Source organism: Halichoerus grypus, chromosome 6, assembly GCF_964656455.1.
Source record: "Halichoerus grypus chromosome 6, mHalGry1.hap1.1, whole genome shotgun sequence".
NCBI lineage: Eukaryota > Metazoa > Chordata > Mammalia > Carnivora > Phocidae > Halichoerus > Halichoerus grypus.
In genome coordinates, this window is record NC_135717.1 from 159628517 (window position 1) to 159650355 (window position 21839).

Sequence of the window (21839 nt, forward strand, 5' to 3'; positions counted from 1 at the left end):
ATGACAGATTATCCATTGACACACACTACAGATACCTGAGGTAGGACACTGTGTAGCATCTCTGGCAAGTTCTAATAGACAGCACAAGATCTTAGGTTCTGGAGCAAAGTCATGCTTTCTCTTTGTTTGAAAAGCAACTCCTGGTATGTCTCTGCATTTATCAGAAACTGAAAATCTGATGTCAAGTGATTAACTGGAGCTGCCCATCAAGCGGTGGATATTATCAGATTCACCAAATCATAAGGTCAGATAGTCACAATAGTAATCCATCATTTGATGGAAATGATGCATTTGGAATCAAGCCTGAGTAAGTCCAGAGGGCATGTGTAAGTTACAGGAACAGGTAGCCTGGATTCCCTATAATTTACCTCTCTTGCACTAATGCATCTCCTTCAACCTATTCCTATGATCTCATCGGGAATTCCCTATGATCAGTTGTATCAGTTATTTATTGCTACAGTAATGCCATATAATAATCAAAAAAATCTTTATGAGAATCAATGATGAGCATTTATTAATAACACATCTAAGGCCAGCTGGGAATTGGCTAGGCATATGTTCTGGTCTTCGCTGGGCTTGCTCACATTTTGAGCTTGGCTGCTGGGTTTCTGGAACAACTTAGCTATGCTCCACATATCTTTCATTTTTCAGCAGACTATCCCAGTCATGTTCTTATGTCAGTGGCAGAGGCAAGACCAACCATCCAAGTATTTTTCAAGCCTCTGCTTGGATCACATTTGCTAACATTCTGTTGGTCCAGAACAAAATCACATGGCTAAATTCAGAGTCAAAAGGTGTGGCAGAATGCTCCACCCACAGTGGGAAGGCAATGCAAAATTATATGGCAAAAGGCATGGAAACAGGAAGAGGTGAGGAACTGAAGCTCTTTTTTGCAATATTAACATGCCAGGTGACAGATAAGGAAAAAGTTGGCCTTGTTCATGGATGGACCAGCTTGATACGTTGGTGTGAGCCAACAAATGGCTGGCTTCTACACTATTGCCTGTCTCAGAGGAGGCCACAGAGATTAGTGGTGAGGGAAAAATCTTCCTGATGGACAGAGCGCTTCAAACAGTACACTTGGTCATCCATGCTGATAGAGAAAGACATGGCTTGAGTTAAGAGTAAAAAAAAAATATTTTTGACTATGGCAAAATGTGCAGATTTTTTATCATGGAATGTCAATGAGAAAAAACTCACGTGAGGAAGCAAAGATCGGGCAGACAGGATGATTCCAATAGATTTCAGTCAGTCTTGTCCGTAACCACTTCAGGCTTGCACATAAAACCCATGAATGGAGTAATCATCAAGGCCATGCATGGGATGGGCCCAGTAGCTTGGATTTTTTCTCATTAAGGATGATCTAATTACTACCACTATTGAATATGTGATCTGTCACAAGCAGAGACCAATGATTTGGTACTATCCCTTTATTAAAATCAACTAGCTACTTGGTAGCAAGTTGTGTGCATTAATTTCCTTCCACCCCAAAAGAGGAAGTAATTCATTTGTATGGTAATTAATTTGTACTCTTAATATAGGCTTGCCCTCCTTTCCAGCAGTACCTCTGCCACCATTACTATCTGATGGTCTACAGAATGGCTATTACCAACATAGTAATTGCATTACACTGCCTCAGACAAAGGAACTGTTTTATAGCAAATGAAGAACATGAACAATTAGATCAATGAATCTACATATACGTCATTATCCAGAAGCAGTTAATCTAGGAGAACAATGAAATGACCTATTATAGGGTCAGCTTAGGCATCAGCTCAGGTATAACATCCTGTAGGATTAAGATCCCACTTACCAGGACATGATACATGCACTATACCAATAGCCAATATATGATGCCATGTCCCCAACTGCGAGGTGCAGGAACCAAGAGGATAGAAATAGGACTGGTCTTTCTTACCACCATTCCCAGTGAGCTACTTGTAGAATGTGTTTCCCATTCCTACCACCTTAGGCTTTGCTGGACTGGAGGTCCTGTATCCTGACAGGGTAAAGGGAAGAAGCTCGCACACTTCCACCAGGAAGCACTGTAAGGACTCCACAAAACTGAAGCTACAGCTGCCAACTGGTCCTGTTGGGCTGCTCATGTCTGTGGGACAACAGGCAAGAAAGGGGAATTAATATGTTGGTTAACATGAGGAGCTAGGAATGTGACTACAAAATGAAACAATGAGGATGTGTCTGGAACTCAGGTGATTCACTGAGGGCATGTCTTGACGTTTCCAAGGCTGGTGAGAATAGCAAACAAACAATTGTGATAATCATAGCCTAAAAAAGGGCAAAGTAACCAAGACCATAGATCCCTGAAGGGATGAAGGTCTGGTTCACTCTAGCAGTCGACCAAACTAGACCAGCTGAATTTCTGGCAGAGAGCAATGAAAACCTCAAATGAGGGGAGGAGGAAGGAGATAATGAATATATTTTGGCCTTGGGTTCAGTAATAACAGGAACTGTAGCTTGTCTAATCCTTCTGGATAGTCTTTTAGAGAATGTGGCTGACCACCACCTTGAAGACTCAGTGATGGAGTGGACTTAACATGGGACTCAAGCAGCTCTGCATAGGCAAGAACTATTCAGCAACACACACCTCTTTTGCCCAACATCACATCCCCTTGTCAACTTCTGCTATCAGCTACAAATGCACTTGACATTTCTGAGCTCAGACTTGTCCTTTTTTGCTACTGAAATCCCACCACAAGTGTGAGCCATGCATCTTTTTGTTTTCTGTTCCAAGTCCTTTTTCAATGTTGGAAGCCCGCCTTCCCACACAAAAGTACAGCCCAGAAGTGCGGGGGTAGTCAATGCTCCTGGAGGTAACTTTCAACTAATGGGGGACGGAAACTGGTTAATAATTATCCTATCTGTATTAGGTGGGCATTTTTGGGAGGCATTTTGTAAGCTCCTCAGGTCTTAGAGCCCAAAATGGCAACCTTGATAATATACTTTTGTATTGGTTTTCTTCCTCTTGCTCTTCCTGTTCTCTCACTTCTGCATCCTGTGATTACCTCACAAATGACATCCTTACACTCAAGTCCTTTTCTCAGGGTCTACTTTCAGGTGGGATAAACTAAGATGAGCACCATTAATAAAATGCATTTATATATCTTTTCATGTAAGTATTTTAGAAATTTTCTACACTGTGTGCAAATAATTCTTCATGAATTATTTGGTAAGGTGAGGACAGCATTTTAAATATTTTTTTTTCTGTTTAGGCAATAAAAGAGCTGATCACAAGACACTTGCTTACTCTGAGACACACTGAAACTACCTTCAATTCAATTTCTATCTGATAATAAATATTCTAAGAATATCTGATACTTTAATAGCATAGGAACTAATGGGCAAGTGGTGAAAAACTCTATATGCTAACAAATATGACCAATAAATTCCAAATTCACACTTTCTATGACATATAAGCTTCAAGTTGTCACAGAATATTTAAATCTGGTATTAGTCTCTGTCAGAAACTTCTTAACTACTCTTACAATACAAATGCACATAATATTTTTCATGCTAAAACAGTCACAAAAATTGAATAACTCACTTAGCCAAATTCACTTTTTTTGCAATGAGTCTATCATTGATCGCCGAACTCACATTGACTTCATTTTCAATGCTCACCGCATCCCTGAAATATCCCATCTTAGTATTTGCAGCACTAACAGCACTTTATTTAGGTTATTCTATTTTTCAGTCATAGGCCTATATTTTGGTAACAAGACATACTGCCAGGTTATAAACGCTTTATTTTTATTTTTTTAACATAGAGGAGGTTTGGCGGTGGATATATGGCCAGTTGATGTTTTTATGACTAGAGTTCAAGTTCAGGTTCTCTTTCTTATAGAATGTAAATGTATACCTACACATGTATATGTAACTGTTATCAAAATTAAGCTTAGTCACTAAAAGAAGATTCACTGTCTGAACTTTCTTCTGTATTTTTTTCACCTTCACCATCAGGCACTGGAGCATCTGGCCTCCTGAAAGAGAAGGGAACAATTTTTAAAGGTTTTTCCAGCTGAAAAAAAGAATTTACTAACTGTAAATTAGGTTCATCCTAGAATATTGCTGCTAATAAATCTGCCAAGTCTGCATCCTTAACTGAAAGAGTCTCCCGCTCTCCACAGCATGCTTCTCTTTGGTTTCTCCAGCACCATGAGGACCAAGTGCTGTTCCTGTATGGGCCACAGCACTGTTTTCTCTTGCCAGTCCTTATAGAATGTGCTACTTCAGCACTTTCTGCTTTCTCATTACCAGGGAGACCCAACTACAGATGGAGATGCGATGTAGAGAGGTTGGCATGCCCACTGCTACATCTCTGCAGTCTCCAAGTGTACAGGAGGCATAGAGAAAGGAAAGCTAGAAATGGAAAGAAAAGGAAAATCTTCATGTTTCAGGAAAGCTGCAAAAAGAAATTTAAAAATGGAAGAGAGTGAAAGAATGGCTATTACGAAACAAACAATATGGAAATTTTGCAGGGGAGAAGAGGGTCTGGTAAAAGAAGGTTCTTAATGTTTGTTGAGTGTTTTCATTTATATTTTATCTTCATAGAATGAATGTAAAAAGTATGAGCTGGCAAAAATAATGTCTCAAAGATTCCCTAGGCACAACAAAGAGATATGAGAATGGTTAAACTCCAACTTTGCAGGGATATATTATAATAAACCAAATGAAATTTTAATGGTGTCATCAAAACAGTCAACTAGATAGGCTCTATAGTGTTTGTTAGTAAATCATTTAATCAATATGGTAATACTATTATTCAGCCTCTATTCACTCTTACGAAGAAAGTAAATTAAGCAAGTAAAGTATACTTCTGGAGAAATTAAGAAGGAAAGGAAAAATGATATAGCATTGAAACCTACCAGACTTATTTCTCCCTCAGGCACCTTGATTCTTATTAAAGAATTAGGACATCAACCAATAAAACTTTGCCACAAATATAATTACTATTACTCAAATTAAAAAATGTACAATCTATCATTTACACTTAGTTATTAAAAATTATGGCTGAGTTTTGGCTTATGTTTTTTAATATTATATCTGTCATGATACAAAACAGAGAAATGCTGGCATTGCTCCCAGCAATGGGTCAAACATAAACCTATTTGCTCTGCTGTACAATTTTAGTTTATGCCTATGAGGAAGTCACATGTACTCAATATAGTAAAACTTTAAAGCTGGGTACAGCATGTTTAAGTTTTGACTGATACTCCATCTCCCTAAAATACGAACACAAGACCATAGTCTTCATTGTTCTCCATAGAAGCAAGAACTCTAAAAGTAGTGGGCATGAATACTGGAAACATTTTCCAAGTAAATTTCTCTTTGCTATATAGGTGATTTCTTACTTTCTTTACTTTGTTAAAAAGGAAAAAATTACCAGAAGGAATTATTTGAATACTACATCGAATTATATCTATGGCAACTCAAACAAATAAAACAATGTATACGATGCCTCCAAAATAAATGCTACTTAAGGGCAAAAGCAGCTTAAGCTTAGAAGGAGCTGAAATTATATACTTAATTTATATGTGTAGCCATTTTTAATACTTGTGATCATCACAGCTGTATAGCATAGTGGTTAAGAACACAGATTCTGGAGTCAGACTGTTTGGATTCAAATCCCAGTCTTGCTACATTTTTGAGCAACTTTGGGGAAGCTAGGTAACCACTCTGAATCCAACTAATTGACTGGATTGTTATAATGATTAAAATGAGGGGCGCCTGGGTGGCTCAGTCGTTAAGAGTCTGCCTTCGGCTCAGGTCATGATCCCAGGGTCCTGGGATCGAGCCCCGCATCGGGCTCCCTGCTCAGTGGGGAGTCTGCTTCTCCCTCTCCCACTCCCCCTGCTTGTGTTCCCTCTCTTGCTGTGTCTCTCTCTGTCAAATAAATAAATAAATCTTTAAAAAATGATTAAAATGAATTATTATGTGTAAAGTATATCAAATAATATTTGGCACATAGTAAGTATATTAAATAAATGCTACCTTCTATCATCATCATCATCATCATCATCATCATCATCATCACATGCCCACCATTTTTCCAGGAACTGTGTTAGGTGCTGGAAATACAGAAATGAATAACAAGTAGTTCCTGCCCTGAAGAAGCTGATATTTTAGGGGGATATTTCAGAGGGAGACAGAAATGCAAATTATTATTATATAGTGTGATATACACTAATACAGTTGTAGTAACTATGCTTATGTGAAAAGAAAAAGTAATTCACTCTATGAGGTTTGTTTGAGAAGATTTCAGAGAAGGGGAGACACTTGTGAAGGCTGTTAGGATAAGAGTAGGAGTTTCCCAGAAAAGATGGGAATAAGTGGGGATGAGAGAGTCCTGAATAAAGAAAAAAAAGGTGGGGGGGGAATTCATGCCACATTTGGGAACTACAAGTCATTTGGGAGCTAGAATATAAGGTAACTGCAGTTAAAATTTGATGACATTAGACCATTTGGCAGGAGCAATAGGTATGAGAATTTCCTTCCTGTTTAAGGATGAAAAATACTCCTTTGTATGCATATACTACATTTTGTTTAGCCATTCACCTGTGGGTGGGCATGTGGGCTGTTTCCACCTTTGTGCTACTGTGAATAATGCTACTATGAACATGGTATACAAATACATGTTTGAGTCCCTGCTTTCACTTCTTTTGGGTATATACCCAGAAGTGGAATTGCACAACCTTATAGTAATTCTATGCTTAATTTCTTGAGGAACTGCAATATTGTTTTCCATAGCAGCTACACTATTTTACATTCCCACCAACAGTGCACAAGGGTTCCATGTTCTTTGTATCTTTGCTAATACTTGTTATTGCTTGTCTTCATTCATTTAAAAATAAATTTTATGCTACTTTGACTTGGAATTGCTAGGAAGACATAAGAAAAAGCATACACTAGTCCCTTTTGGATATAAAAAAGAGAAAAACTTCAAGATATTATGAGAATCAAAAGGGGTAATGTGTATGAAAGTATTTTATAAGTTAAAAAGCTTTACATGAAAAACCCACAGCAAATATCATCCTCAATGGGGAAAAGCTAAGAGCCTTTCCCTTAAGATCAGGAACATGTCAAGGATGCCCACTCTGGCCACTACTGTTCAACACAGTACTAGAAGTCCTGGCAACAGCAATCAGACAACAAAAAGAAATAAAAGCTATTCAAATTGGCAAAGAAGTCGTCAAACTCTCTCTCTTTGCAGATGACATGATACTTTATGTGGAAAATCCAAAAGACTCCACTCCCAAATTACTAGAACTCATACAGCAATTCAGTAATGTGGCAGGATACAAAATCAATGCACAGAAATCAGTTGCTTTCTTATACACTAACAATGCAACTGTAGAAAGAGAAATTAGAGAAACAATTCCATTTATAATAGCACCAAAAACCATAAGATACCTAGGAATAAACCTAACCAAAGAGGTAAAGGATCTATACTCTAGGTACTACAGAACACTCATGAAAGAAGTTGAAGAAGACACAAAAAGATGGAAAAATATTCCATGCTCATGGATCGGAAGAATAAACATTGTTAAAATATCTATGCTACCCAGAGCAATCTATACCTTCAATGTCATCCCGATCAAAATTCCAATGACATTTTTCAAAGTGCTGTAACAAACAATCCTAAAATTTGTATGGAATCAGAAAAGACCCCAAATTGCCAAGGAAATGTTGAAAAAGAAAAACAAAGCTGCGGGCATCACATTGCCTGATTTGAAGCTATATTACAAAGCAGTGATCACCAAAACAGCATGGTACTGGCACAAAAACAGACATATAGACCAATGGAACAGAAGAGAGAGCCCAGATATGGACCCTCAACTCTATGGTCAAACAATCTTTGACAAAGCAGGAAAAATATGCAATGGAAAAAAGACAGTCTCTTCAATAAATGGTGCTGGGAAACTTGGACAACCACATGCAGAAGAATGAAACTCGACCATTCTCTAACACCATACACAAAGATAAACTCAAAATGGATGAAAGACCTCACTGTGAGACAGGAATCCATCTAAATCCCAGAGGAGAACATAGCAGTAACCTCTTTGACATCGGCCACAGCAACTTCTTTTAAGATTCATCTCCAAAGGCTAGTGAAACAAAAGCAAAAATGAACTTTTGGGACTTCATCAAGATAAAAAGCTTCTGCACAGCAAAGGAAATAGTCAACAAAACAAAGAGGCAACCCACAGAATGGGAGAAGATATTTGCAAATGACACTACAGATAAAGGGCTGGTATCCAAGATCTATAAAGAACTTCTCAAACTCAACACCCAAAACCAAATAATCAAGTCAAAAACGGGCAGAAGACATGAACAGACACTTCTCCAAAGAAGACATACAAATGGCTAACAGACACATGAAAAAATGTTCATCATGATTAGCCATCAGGGAAATTCAAATCAAAACCACATTGAGATACCACCTTACACCAGTTAGAATGGCAAAAATTGACAAGGCGAGAAACAACAAATGTTGGAGAGGCTGTGGAGAAAGGGGAACCCTCTTACACTGTTGGTGGGAATGCAAGTTGGTACAGCCACTTTGGAAAACAGTGTGGAGGTGCCTCAAAAAATTAAAAATAGAGCTACCCTATGACCCAGCAATTGTACTACTGGGTGTTTACCCCGAAGACACAGATGTAGTGAAAAGAAGGGCCATATGCACCCCAATGTTCATAGCAGCAATGTCCGCAATAGCCAAACTGTGGAAAGAGCTGAGATGCCCTTCAAAAGATGAATGGATAAAGAAGATGTTGTCCATATATACAATGGAATATTACTGAGCCATCAGAAAGGATGAATACCCAACTTTTACATCAACATGGATGGGACTGGAGGAGATTATGCTAAGTGAAAGAAGTCAAGCAGAGAAAGTCAATTATCATAAGGTTTCACTTATTTGTGGAACATAAGGAATAGCATGGAGGACATCAGGAGAAGGAAGGGAAAAATGAAGGTGGGGAATCAGCGGGGGGAGACGAACCATGAAAGACTATGGACTCTGAGAAACAAACTGATGGTTTTGGGGGGGGGGCTGGGGGCATGGGTTAGCCCAGTGATGGGGATTAAGGAGGGCACGTACTGCATGGAACACTGGGTGTTATATGAAAACAAGGAATCGTGGATCACTACATCAAAAACTAATGATGTATTGTATGTACGGTGACTAACATAACATAATAATAAAAAAAAAAGTTCATAATCCAGCTTAAAACAATACCATCATTTCCAGACTGGATATTCATATTCTTAGGGGGAACAAAATTTTGGCTTTTTATGTTATGATCAGAATTGCTCTTGCTTGATCATATATATATATATATATATATATATATATATATATATATGAACCTTTTAAGTTGTTTTTCATGCAAAGAAGTTTTTTAAAAAGATTTTTTAAAATTTATTCATTTGAGAGAGAGAGCACACAAGAGCATGAGCAGCGGGGAGGGTCAGAGGGAGAGGGAGAAGCAGACTCCCTGCTGAGCGGGGAGCCCCAACTCAGGGCTCGATCCTAGGACCCCAGGATCATGACCTGAGATGAAGGCAGATGCTTAAGTGACTGAGCCACCCAGGCGCCCTCATGCAAGGAAGTTTTAAAAGATATGTTTGAAATAGTTGCTATCTTAAAGTACTGGCCTAAAGTTTAGTTTCTCAAAATTCAAAGGATTCACTATTAAAATGTGAAGATGAGGACTTTATAACAGTTTCTCAGTGTCCTAAATATATGAGTGAATCACTAAAAAAGAGTTTATCAGCAAAATGCAGAAACACATATAAAGTCAGAGTATATTCATGATGTATCATGTATTTTTTTTAAAAATCTCAATCTTTAGCGGTTATACAATAAAAAACACTATTTTGGTAGCTATATTTTAATAAACATATAATTTGTGGCACCAAAATTATCCATAAAAGTCTTAATAAAAGCAAAATTTTTTAAAGTTTAACTTTAACTCATTACTTAGTCTAATTATCTTTTAAAATAAGTATTTTAAGCCACTTATTAAAGTTACTAAGGTTGACCTCAATAAAAAATGAGCCATAATTTAGAAAGGAAAGGAGAAGGAAGAACTAAACATATATCAATCAGTACTTTTTAGCATATCAGATGCTGTGTGCATGTTCTTTTTGATACTCACCTTTCTCCTATTTATGTGAATCAAATAAGGATGCCAACCACAATTCCTGCTGCCCCCATTCTTTCCCTATACCCTTCCTTGTTTCAGTCACATAATCCAGGGTTGGCCAGTCATTAAGCATTTCTTCCCCTGGGAAGAGACACTGATTCAAGGGAGGGCACATGACCCAAGCTAATCAGAATGTTTCCCTAGAAATGAGCTATGATATTCCATAGTTAACTTCATTCAATTAGCAAAACTAACAATATTAAAGCCTTCATAACTGCTAATTCCTTGGCTTCAAAGAGCAAGATCAACTACTGTAGGAGAGAAGTGAAATATTATGCCAAGGAGTAAAGCTGGAATGAGGTGCTAGGAAAGAGAGAACACCAGACAGCCAGATAACAAGCACAGATGACACTGAGCTCCTAGATCCTGTTCTACTTAGACTTCTTAGCTATGTGAATCAATAACTTCCGTTTTTGTTTAAGCTAGTTTGAGTTGGTTTCTGTGATTCTGAACGTGAAAAGAGTCCTAAAATACAAATATCATTGGTTTAATTTGTTTTCATTAAAGAAATATTTGTATTTGTGTTTAAAACCACAGTCACTTTAAGGACACAAAAAGCATATAAACATACTTTGGAAAAACATTTATTTATGTAGATAGTTTAAAAATATTTTTTTATTTTCTTTAAATTTAAAACCATTACATTTAAAGCAGATTAAGTGACAAAAACATTGTTAGTAAAAATATTGCTGAGTGGGTTATGGGGAGAGAGTACAGTAGTTATCATTTAAATCACTTTTCAATATTGACTATAGCACACATAAACTTATAATGTCACATGATCCTGTTGTCAATTAGTAGTGTTCTGTCATAGCTCTATGCAAGGGCAACAGGTGGTCTTAAAGGAAAAAGCAAAACACTAAATTCCTGAGCCAAGATTGCACTGAGTATATATAAAGACCTCTGGGGTGGTTATAAAAGTGACAATTTAGACTTTGATATTATAGTAGCTAGTGAGACTTATTTCAGCATTACATTTATTCAAATTACACATACTTTGGTCTTTTCCCTTCTGAATGCCCATCAACACAGGTATATCCTGTCCTTTGTTGTGGTACATATAGGGAAACAATGTAACACTTAATACTATATATAAAAAAGAAAGAAAGAAAGAAAGAAAAAGAAAGAAAGAAAGAAAGAAAGAAAGAAAGAAAGAAAGAAAGAAAGAAAGAAAGAAAGAAAGAAAGAAAGAAAGAAGAAAGAAAAAGAAAGAAAGAAAAAGAAAGAAAGCCCTCCCAGTAAAGACTGGCTTTTGCTATTTATCTTGGGGTCCTTTACTTCCCAGTTGCTCCCTTATCTTTTGCTCACTAGTCATTGACACACCACAATGCTTTTTAATACCATCTCTTTAGTATTTCTGTTATTTCTCTCATTCCAACTCTGTACCAATAATAATATTTTGACATTGTTTTTTCCTGTTCCGTACTTTCTAGCCAGTCTGCCAGCCAGTGGTTGAGAGGTGACAATCACATTGCATGGGACTCCAGCTCAGCAAGAATTAAAAATGGAAGCAGAAAAACTATCTCTGGAATTGTTCAATTGGGAAATTGAAGTCTATCCTATCCTCAACCAGCCAAAGCCCAGACTTTAATCCATTATGTTGTTGTGTAACTGGAGGTAGACAAAGATCACTGGAAGATAAGGAATTCCCTTAGAGGGCTGGACATCCCTTCAATATAATTAACAGAAAGTTTTCTTGGTTTCTAGTATCCTTTTGGTTACTACTAATAAACCCCCTCTTGTGAAAATGATAAGTAGGCTGAGGTGGTTACTTTTACTTCTGGCAACCATAACTGTGGTCATTCCACAGTCTGCGAGGAAGCTTTAAATGTCTTTTGAATAAATATCCTCAGGACAAATGCCAACTGAGCTGGTTCAGTTCAAAGCCTGCACAATAGCTTGACTCAATTACATGCATTCATTAGCCAAATCAATATACTACACCCACTTACATCAATGGACAGATCATCCAAACAGAAAATTTATAAGCAATCATCAGCCTTAAATGACATATTAGGCCAGATGGACTTAATAGATATATAGAACATTCCATCCAAAAGCAGCAGAATATCCATGCTTCTCAAGTGTACATGGATAGATCACATATCAGGCCATAAAACAAATCTCAGTAAGTTCAAGAAGACTGAAATCTTATCAAGCATCTCCACTCACAATAGCATGAAAGTAGAATCAATTACAAAGATTGCTGGAAAAACTACAAAAATGTAGAGATTAACAACATGCTACTGAACAACGAGTGGACCATTAAAGAAATCAAAGAAATAAAAAAATACCCAGAGACAAAAGAAAACGGAAATATGACACACCAAAATCTATGGGATGCAGCAAAAGCAATTCTAAGAGGAAAGATCATAGTAATACAGGCCTACCACAAGAAAAAAACAAACAAAAATGTCAAATAAACCACCTAACTTTACACCTAAAAGAGGTAAAAAAGAAGAAAAAATGAAACTCAAAGTCAGTAGAAGGAAGGAAATACTAAAGATCAGAGTGGAACTAACAGAATAAAACAACAATAGAAAAGATCAATGAAATTAAGAGCTGGTTCTCTGAAAAGATAAACAATTGACAAGACTTTAGCTAGACGAACAAACAATAAGAGACTGGCCTCTAATAAAATCAGAAAGGAAAGACAAGAAGTTACAACTGACATCACAAAAATACAAATGATCATAAAAGACTACTATGAAAAATTACCAAAAAATTGGACAACCTAGAAGAAACGAATAAATTCCCAGAAATATACAATCTTCCAAGACTGAAGAAATAGAAAATCTAAATAAACCAATCACTAGTAAGACAACTGAATCAGTAATCAAAACTTCCCAACAAACAAAAGTCCAGGACTAGACTGCTTTACTCATGGTGAATTCTACCAAACATCCAAAGATTTAATACCTATCCTTCTCAAACTCTTTCAAAAAAAACTGAAGTGGAGGGAATGCTTCCAAACTTATTTTATGAGGCCGGTATTACCCTAATACCAAAACCAGACAAAGACACCACACAAACGCAGACATACATACATTATAGGCTAACATGCCCTGATGAACACAGATGCAAAAATCTTCAACAAAATATTAGCAAACTGAATTCAATAATACATTAAAAGGAACATATATCATGATCAAGTGGGGTTTATTCCAGGGATGCAAGAATGGTTCAACATCCACAAATAAATCAGTGTGATAGGCCACATTAACAAAATGAAAGACAAAAATCATACGATCATCTCAATAAATGCATAAAAAGCATGTGACAAAATTCAACAACCACTTATGATAAAAACTATGAACAAAGTAGGTACAGAGGGAATAAATGTCAATATAATAAAGGCCATATATAACAAACCCACAGCTAACATCAGTTAATACTGAAAAACTGAAAGCTCTTCCTCTAAAATTAGGAATAAGACAAGGATACCCACTATCCCCACTTTTATTCAAGATAGTATTGGAAGTCTTAGCCACAACAATTAGGCCAGAAAAAGAAATAAAAGGCATCAAACCGGAAAGAAAGTAAAACTGTCACTATTTGCAGATGACATGATACTATACATAGAAAACTCAAACAACAGCACCAAAAAACTGTTAGAACTAATAAATGAATTCAGTAAAGTAGCAGGATACAAAATCAACATATGACAATTTGTGGTGTTTCTATAATCTAATAACAAATTATCAGAAAGAAATTAGGAAAACAATCCCATTCACAATTTTATCAAAAAGAATAAAATACCTAGAAATAACTTTAAGGAGGTTAAACTTTTAAGGAGGTGAAAGGCCTGTATACTGAAAACTGTAAGATACTGATGAAAGAAATTGAAGAAGACACAAATAAATGGAAAGATATCCCACACTCATGGATTGGAAGAATTAATATTGTTAAAATGTCCATAATACCCAAAGCATTCTACAGATTCAATCCAATCCCTATCAAAATTCCAATGGCCTTTTAGAACAAATAATTCTAAAATTTGTATGGAACCAAACCCTAATAGCCAAAGCAATCTTGAGAAAGAACAAAGCTGAAGTTATCATGCTCCAATTTCAAACCAAGTACAAAGCTATAAAACAGTATGTTATTGGCATAGAAACACACACAGATCAATGGGACAGAACTGACAGCCCAGAATTAAACCCACACATAATATGGACAATCAATTTATGAGAAAGGAGTCAAGAATATACAAAGGAGAAAAGACAGTCTCTTCAATAAATATGTTGAAAAAACTGCACAACCACATGCAAAAGAATGAAACTAGACCACTAGGTTATACCACACACAAAAAGTTAACTCAAAGTGGCTTAAAGACTTGAATGTAAGACCTAAAACCATAAAATTCTTAGAAGGAAACATGCAATAAGCTGCTTGACATTGGTCTTAGTGATATTTTTGTAGATCTGACTCCAAAAACAAGGGAAACAAAAGTAAAAATAAACAAATGGGATTACATCAAACTAAAAATCTCCTGTACAGCAAAAGAAACCATCATCAAAATGAAAAGGCAACAAACTGAATGGGAGCAGATTTTTGCAAATCATATATCTGACAAGGGATTAATATCTAAAATTTCATAAAACTCAACAACAACAAAAAAACCTGATTAAAAAATGGGCAAAGGATCTGAATAGACATTTTCCCAAAGAAGACATACAGATGACCAACAGGCACATGAAAATATCTTCAACATCACTAATTATTAGAGAAATGCAAATCAAAACCACAATGAGATATCACCTCCTACTGGATAGAATGGGTATTATTGAAAAGACAAGAAATAACAAGTGTTGGCTAGGATGTGGAGAAAAGGTAACCCTCATATACTGTTGGTGGGAATGCAACTTGGTATATAGCCACTGTGGAAAACAGTATGAAGATACTTCAAAAAATTAAGAATAGAACTACATAATCCAGCTATTTGACTTTTTATTTATTTATTTATTTATTTATTTATTTATTTTTAAGATTTTATTTATTTGATAGAGAGCACGAGCAGGGAGGAGGGGGAGAGGGAGAAGCAGGCTCCCTGCTGTGCAGGGAGCCCCATGTGGGGCTCCATCCCAGGACCCTGGGATCATGACCGGAGCTGAAGGCAGATGCTTAACTGACTGAGCCATCCAGCTGCCCCTGACTTCTGGGCATTTATCCAAAGAATACAAAAATGCTGATTTGCACCCCTATGTTCATGCAGTATTATTTACAATAATCAAGAAATGGAAACACCCTAAATGTCCATCGTTGGACGGACGGTTAAAGAAGTTGTGGTATATATACAATGACTACTACTCAGCCATAAGAAAGAATGAAATCTTGCCATTTACAACAACAAAGATGGACCTTAAAGGTATTATGCTAAGTGAAATAAGTCAGATGGCGGAAGACAAATATCAAATGATTTTACTTACATGTGGAATCTAAAAAAAAGCAAACAAATGAATTAACAAAATAATACAAATATAAGCTCACAGATACAGAGAACAGATTGGTGGTTACCAGAGAGGAAATGAGGTGGGGGTGGGCAAAATGAGTGAATGGAGTGAAGTATGATGATGGATGATGGTAACGACTTTTAGTGGTGATCACTTTGTAGTGTATACAGATTTCAAATTACAAGGCTGTATACCTGCAACATATAGTTATATACTAATTTTACCTCAAAAAAAATGCTACAAACTGTACCCCCACACACTAGTATTAAAGAGTGTGACCAGCTGAATTTCAACTTCAGAAGTCTATTCTTCGATGGACTCTGATAAACAAACTGAGGGTTCTAGAGGGGAGGGGGTGGGAGGATGGGTTAGCCTGGTGATGGGTATTAAAGAGGCCACGTATTGCATGGAGCACTGGGTGTTATGCACAAACAATGAATCATGGAACACTACATCAAAAACTAATGATGTAATGTATGGTGATTAACATAACAATAAAAAATTTAAAAAAAAGAAGTCTATTCTTTAATGCAAAGTTTAAAATACAGACTTTTCAGTTTGAGAAAACAGTATAATTCAAAAGAATAACTACACTGTTTGTTAAATATGTCCTTGTTGAAAATACAATGGTATACAGGCAACTAGAGGATTATAAATAAATTGTGATCCAAAATCCTGGTAAATCCAATTGTTTAGAACTTGCTACATATTCCCTCATTAAATCATTCATAAATCAAAACTAAATTTATTGGACTTTTACTGCTTGTCCAGAGCTGTGCATAAATGCTTATATCATTCTCTTGAGAAGGGTGAACTTTTCTATTTACTATTTTACTGATGAGTAAATTTATGCACAGAACAATTAAATAATTAGTCCAGGTTCATACTGCTGGAAAGTGGCTGGGCAGCATCTGAATAAGCAGACCATTTCTAAAGTCTGCCTTAGCCGGTGCCTTAACCGTCATGAATTTCATCTCTTGCTGGGCAGGTCCAGAGGGTACTCTATATATCCTAGGATAGTAAAAGTAGTAATTACTATGTAATAATGGTAACTATAGTTCTGGGACATAAAAGCATATAAAGAAAAAAAAAACAGGATTAAGGGAGAAACTATATATATATTTTTTCCTGGTAAGAAAATTAGGCAGTGATTAAAAGAATTTACCTGTTCTATAGTTCTGAATACAAAACTAGAACAGATTAATCTTAAAGATTTCCATTTTGTTTCCCCTTAAACTCTTTAGAGTATGATGATGACAAAGGTACTCTTTCACATGTCTTTATTTCATTGGCATTGGAAACTAATTTTTACAAGCTAAACAGGAATAACTCTTGGTTATTTAAGCACTACTGTTATTTTCAAAAACATGGGACTTTTAAAAATAACTAAATAATAATTTAGTAGCAAACAAACTTTATTTGGTAATTATCAGGCCTTTTCTTCAGTTTCATAGACTTTCTAAAATTCAATGATAGTCATTTTTCTAGGAAAATAGCCAGGTTTTCTTCTTCCTCATCATGTAAACTGTTTTAATTTAAAATTATGTCTCTTAGCTTCCAAATTTTTATACACACAAGTGAATCAAACAATATTGTATTTGTGATCAGTCTTTATTTTTATATTAACTTTAGTTTTGCTCTTTGCCCGGTGCAGACAGATCTAGACTATTTCCTCTAACAGTTGCATGAGTCTGTCTTATCACCTAAGGCTAATTTAAAAAGAGTGTATGTTTATACTTTAAAGGAAAAACAAAACAATGTTTACTGAAAGTTCTTGGCTAAAATTCTAAATAAAAGTATACTCTTCCCTCAGATGGCACATTTTCTTCTCATTCATCATCTCAGACTTTTCTCCCAAAGTGAGGCTCCTTAGTTTTCTGTAAACATGATTCCCAAAATGCCAGAATTCCTCTTTAACAAGGCGGTTGACTTCACTTATCGTATCTAGCTAAATGCTGAAACTGGTTTTCTAGTAGTAGTGGTGATAGGTTATAGTGAGTCACCCCCACTCCAACCCTTGTGACCGATGGCATGTACTTATGAGGTAATGGATCAGAATTCAGGCTCCAGGCTGTGGTTGAGGAGCAGCTTTTCTGTAAGACAATGTTAACTGTTACTGGAATTCTACCCCAAAACTTGGCACCACCTTGCAACTGAATGTTTCTCAACATTTACAGACAATGACGGGCTCTCAAACTTGCTAAATGAGATACATCGGGGAAGTATTGGGGGTGCTGGGGGTTCTCCCCTTGGTAGTCATCCATGGACTTCCCCCCATGGTGATACCTAAATGGAGTCTTGATGAATATGAAATTAGTCAGGCCAATAATAGGGGGAACGGGAGTTCCAAGGAGAGAAAAAAATTCAAAGACACCAAAAGGGAATAGGAGAATGATACATTCAGAGAAATGCAAGTAGTCTGCTACAGCTGCGGGAGACAGGAATGTATGGAAGAGTGCAAGAAATGAAGAAGAGAGTCTGGGTCTTGATGATAAAAACATCTATATGCAATTCTAAGATGTTAGAATATGTGTTGAAGGCAGTAGAGAGTCACAGAAAGTTTTGAAACAAGAATGAAGTATGAACAGATCCACTAAGGCTTTAGTGACAGACTGAAAGAGAATAATGAAACCAATTGGGAGCTATTATAATAATTCAGTTTAGAAATGATGAGGGCTTGAACTAAACAGCAATGGGCATGGAGTCCTGTGGTCAGCTGTGAGAAATATTAAAAATGAAAAAATCATAGACTGACAGGGACAGGGAAGAAGACAGAATCAAGGATGACTTTCAAGTTTCTTGTGTGGGTAGCTGATTGAGGTAGAAGATTATGAAGTAGGTTTAGGCTGGGCAGAGGATGAAATGAAGCCAGTAGGGGGTAAAGAGATTGGATATCCAACATATGCTGATGCTTACTGGACTGTTAGTTTTCCATTACATTTTCTCTAGAGGGAAAAATCATAATTTTAAAGGTCATTTTAGCCCTCTGTTATTATAGAAGGTCTCCTGTGTATTTCCAGAAGCAAAAAAGAGGTCATGGTCAATGTTAAATATATTTATAATATATATTCCAATGAATACCAAAATGGATTGGACCCATATGTTCAATTCACATTAAAATATATGTCACAATGCATCTGCTTTTAAAGTGTGTGTCAGAAACAATTTCCAGAACAAATGCCAAATATCCTGGAGATGCTTGAGTTCAAATTACCAATATATGCCATTGTACTTAAACTGTTTGCTACTTGGATATATACTAAATGTAGATACATGTTTGAAATCTGTTCTTACAGACTTTTAAAAAATTCTTAAATACTGTTTTTAAAAGATAAAGTATGAGAAAAAGACTGTTTTATGGTGTTTCACCTTCAAAATGCACACATTTTCTTGAAAGGCTGAGAGCCAAGAAAAATTTCAAAGTATATTGCTAGTATAGTACGAATGTCTGGATAACATAACTAAATACATTAGGGTAAACTAAAACCCCAAACTGGACTCTTTATAAATACCTAGATACTTGAAAAACAGACTAGCTCTGAATAATCCATTAAGATATATTTTATCCAGAATGAGCTATGTAGCCTGGTTTGCTTGGATGGAATAAATTATTGTCAAATTTCTGAGCCACGATTTCTCAGCATTTCTCAATGTTTTTTTAATAAAATTCACACAAACAGATATCTAGTTTCATAATAATTATTAATGTGGACCTAGAGTGGCTTTACCCTATTTATTTCTCAAGCTGGTTCAACTTAGATCATGGTAGAGTAAATTTCCTATATACTAAGGTCTTAAAAATCGAAAGATAGGAAGAAAGAAAGAAAGAAAGGAAGAAAGAAAGAAAGAAAGCGGGAGGGAAGAAAAGAATAGAATAAAAAAGAAAAGAAAAAGATGGCATGAAAGAAAAAAAAACTTCTTGTGACACTACTGCTGTGCAGCAAAACTGTCATCAAATTCCATCTCTTCTGGATGTATAGATTCATCAATGATCTATTCAAACTGCTTCTACAATGTGCAGTGTCTGGTTTTTAGTAGCGTAGGATAGATATTTCATTTTTGTAACATTAGCCGAGACACTATTTATGAAGGTGGTTTCCTCAACCATCAAACACTGTATAGTGGGAAAAAAAAATAGAGCTTAGAATATTTTTATTATAACTGATAAATGTAACATCTTGGCATAATATTGTATTAGAAGAATTACTTACTCAAGAAGATCTGGGTCTAGTCCTTCCGATATCATTTTGTTTCTTATTGCCATCACTGGAACACCCTAAGCAAAGGACATAACATAATCAATTATTAAAAATGCCTCCTTCATAAAAACAGATAAATAGAACAATGAAGGAGAACTGAGAGCCGAGATATAAACTCAAATATAGATGGCCAACTAATATTTGACAAGGGAGCCAAGAATGCAGAAAAGAAAGTCTCTTCAATTAATGGTGCTGGGAAATTGGATAGTCACATGTAAAAGAATGAAACCTGATCCCTATCTTACACCACTTACAAAAATTAACTCAAAATGGATTAAAGACTTAAATGTAAAACCTGAAACCATGAAACTCCTAGAAGAAAACATAGGAAAAAAGCTCCTTGATATGGGAGTTGATAATGATTTTATGGAAGTCACACCTAAAGCACGAGTAACAAAATACAAAATAAGTGAGATTTTATCAAACTAAAAAGCTTCTGTACAGCAAAAGAAACCATCAACAAAGTGAAAATAATACAGAATGGGAAAAATATTTACAAACCATATATCTGGTAAGAGGTTAGTATCCAAAATATATAAAGAACTCATACAAATCAATAGCAAAAAACTTAAATAATGCAATTTAAAAATGGGCAAAGGACCTGAATAGGCATTTTTCCAAAGATATATGAATGACCAACACATACACAAAAAGATGCTGAACATCCCTAGTTAATAGAGAAATGCAAATTACAAACAATAAAATATCATCTCATGCCCGTTAGAATGGCCATCATTAAAAAGATAAGAGGTAACAGATGCTGGCATGGAGGTGAGCAAGGGAACCCTTGTGCACTGTTGGTGGGACTGTAAATTGGTAAAGCCACTATGGAAAACAGTATGAAGATTCCTCAAAAAATTAAAATAGAACTCCCATATGACCTAGCAATTCCAGTGCTGGGAATATATCCAAAGGAAATGAATATACTAACTCAAAAAGATATCTGCAGGTACATTTTTGTAGCAGCATTGTTTATGATAGTCAAAACATGGAAACAACCTAAGTGTCCATCAATGGATGAATGGAAAAAGAAGTTGTGGTATATATGCACACAACGGAATATTATTCAGCCATAAAACTGAGAAAATCCTACCATTTATGACAACATAGACAGACCTTGAAGGCATTATGCTAAACACATAAAGACAAATATATTATGATCTCATTCTTTGTGGAATCTAAAAACAAAACAAAACTACCAAACTTATAGAAAAAAGAGACCAGATTTGTGGTTACCAGAGGCAGGGGTGGGGGGTTGGGAGGAAGGAGGGGGAACTGGAGGAAGGTGGTCAAAAGGAGAAACTTCCAGTTATAAGATAAAGAAGTAGTAGGGATATAATGTACAACATAATGACTACAGCTAACACTGCTGTGTGATATATAGGAAACTGTTCAGAGAGTAGATCCTAAGAATTCTCATCACGAGGAGAAAATTTTTTCTTTTCTTCTCACTGTACCTATGTGAGATGATGGATGTTAACTAAACCTATTGTGGTAATCATTTCACAATATATGTAAATCAAACCATCATGCTGTATGCCTTAAACTTATACAGTGATGTATTTCAATTATTTCTCAATAAAATAAAAAAAATTAAATGAATAGAAGCTAAAATAAAAAGCCTCCTTTATAGGTCTCCACATACCCCCTAAAACAAGACCTTTTAGATGGCTCATATTTAAAATAGCTCTTATTTTGCTTTTATATTAGTATGTATGTAGCACTTGAATAATCTAATAAGGTACACATTTTAACTGACTTAGTGGAATCAGTGCTATCCAATATCACATATGCCCAAATTAAATCATTTGAGCTTATCCATTACTAATTCTGCTGTAAACAAGTCAGATATCACATTCTCACTTTTCTTATACCTCAAAAAAACAAAAAAGCTGATAACT

The 21839-nt window shown here is 35.8% G+C and overlaps 1 protein-coding gene across 3 annotated transcripts in view; it reads right to left on the minus strand.

Annotated features, from left to right (window-relative positions):
• Nucleotides 1-3744: 3744 nt before the first annotated feature.
• WASHC3 (WASH complex subunit 3) overlaps nucleotides 3745-21839 on the minus strand; it is a 51407-nt gene continuing 33312 nt past the window's right edge. For all 3 annotated transcript variants that reach the window (XM_036106660.2, XM_036106593.2, XM_036106536.2), the window contains 2 exons: nucleotides 19891-19955; nucleotides 3745-3998 (listed from right to left, as the gene is read on the minus strand). In XM_036106660.2, the coding sequence (XP_035962553.1) occupies nucleotides 3914-3998; nucleotides 19891-19955 (150 nt within the window). In that variant the 3' untranslated portion in view covers nucleotides 3745-3913. The remainder of the gene's footprint in view (nucleotides 3999-19890; nucleotides 19956-21839) is intronic.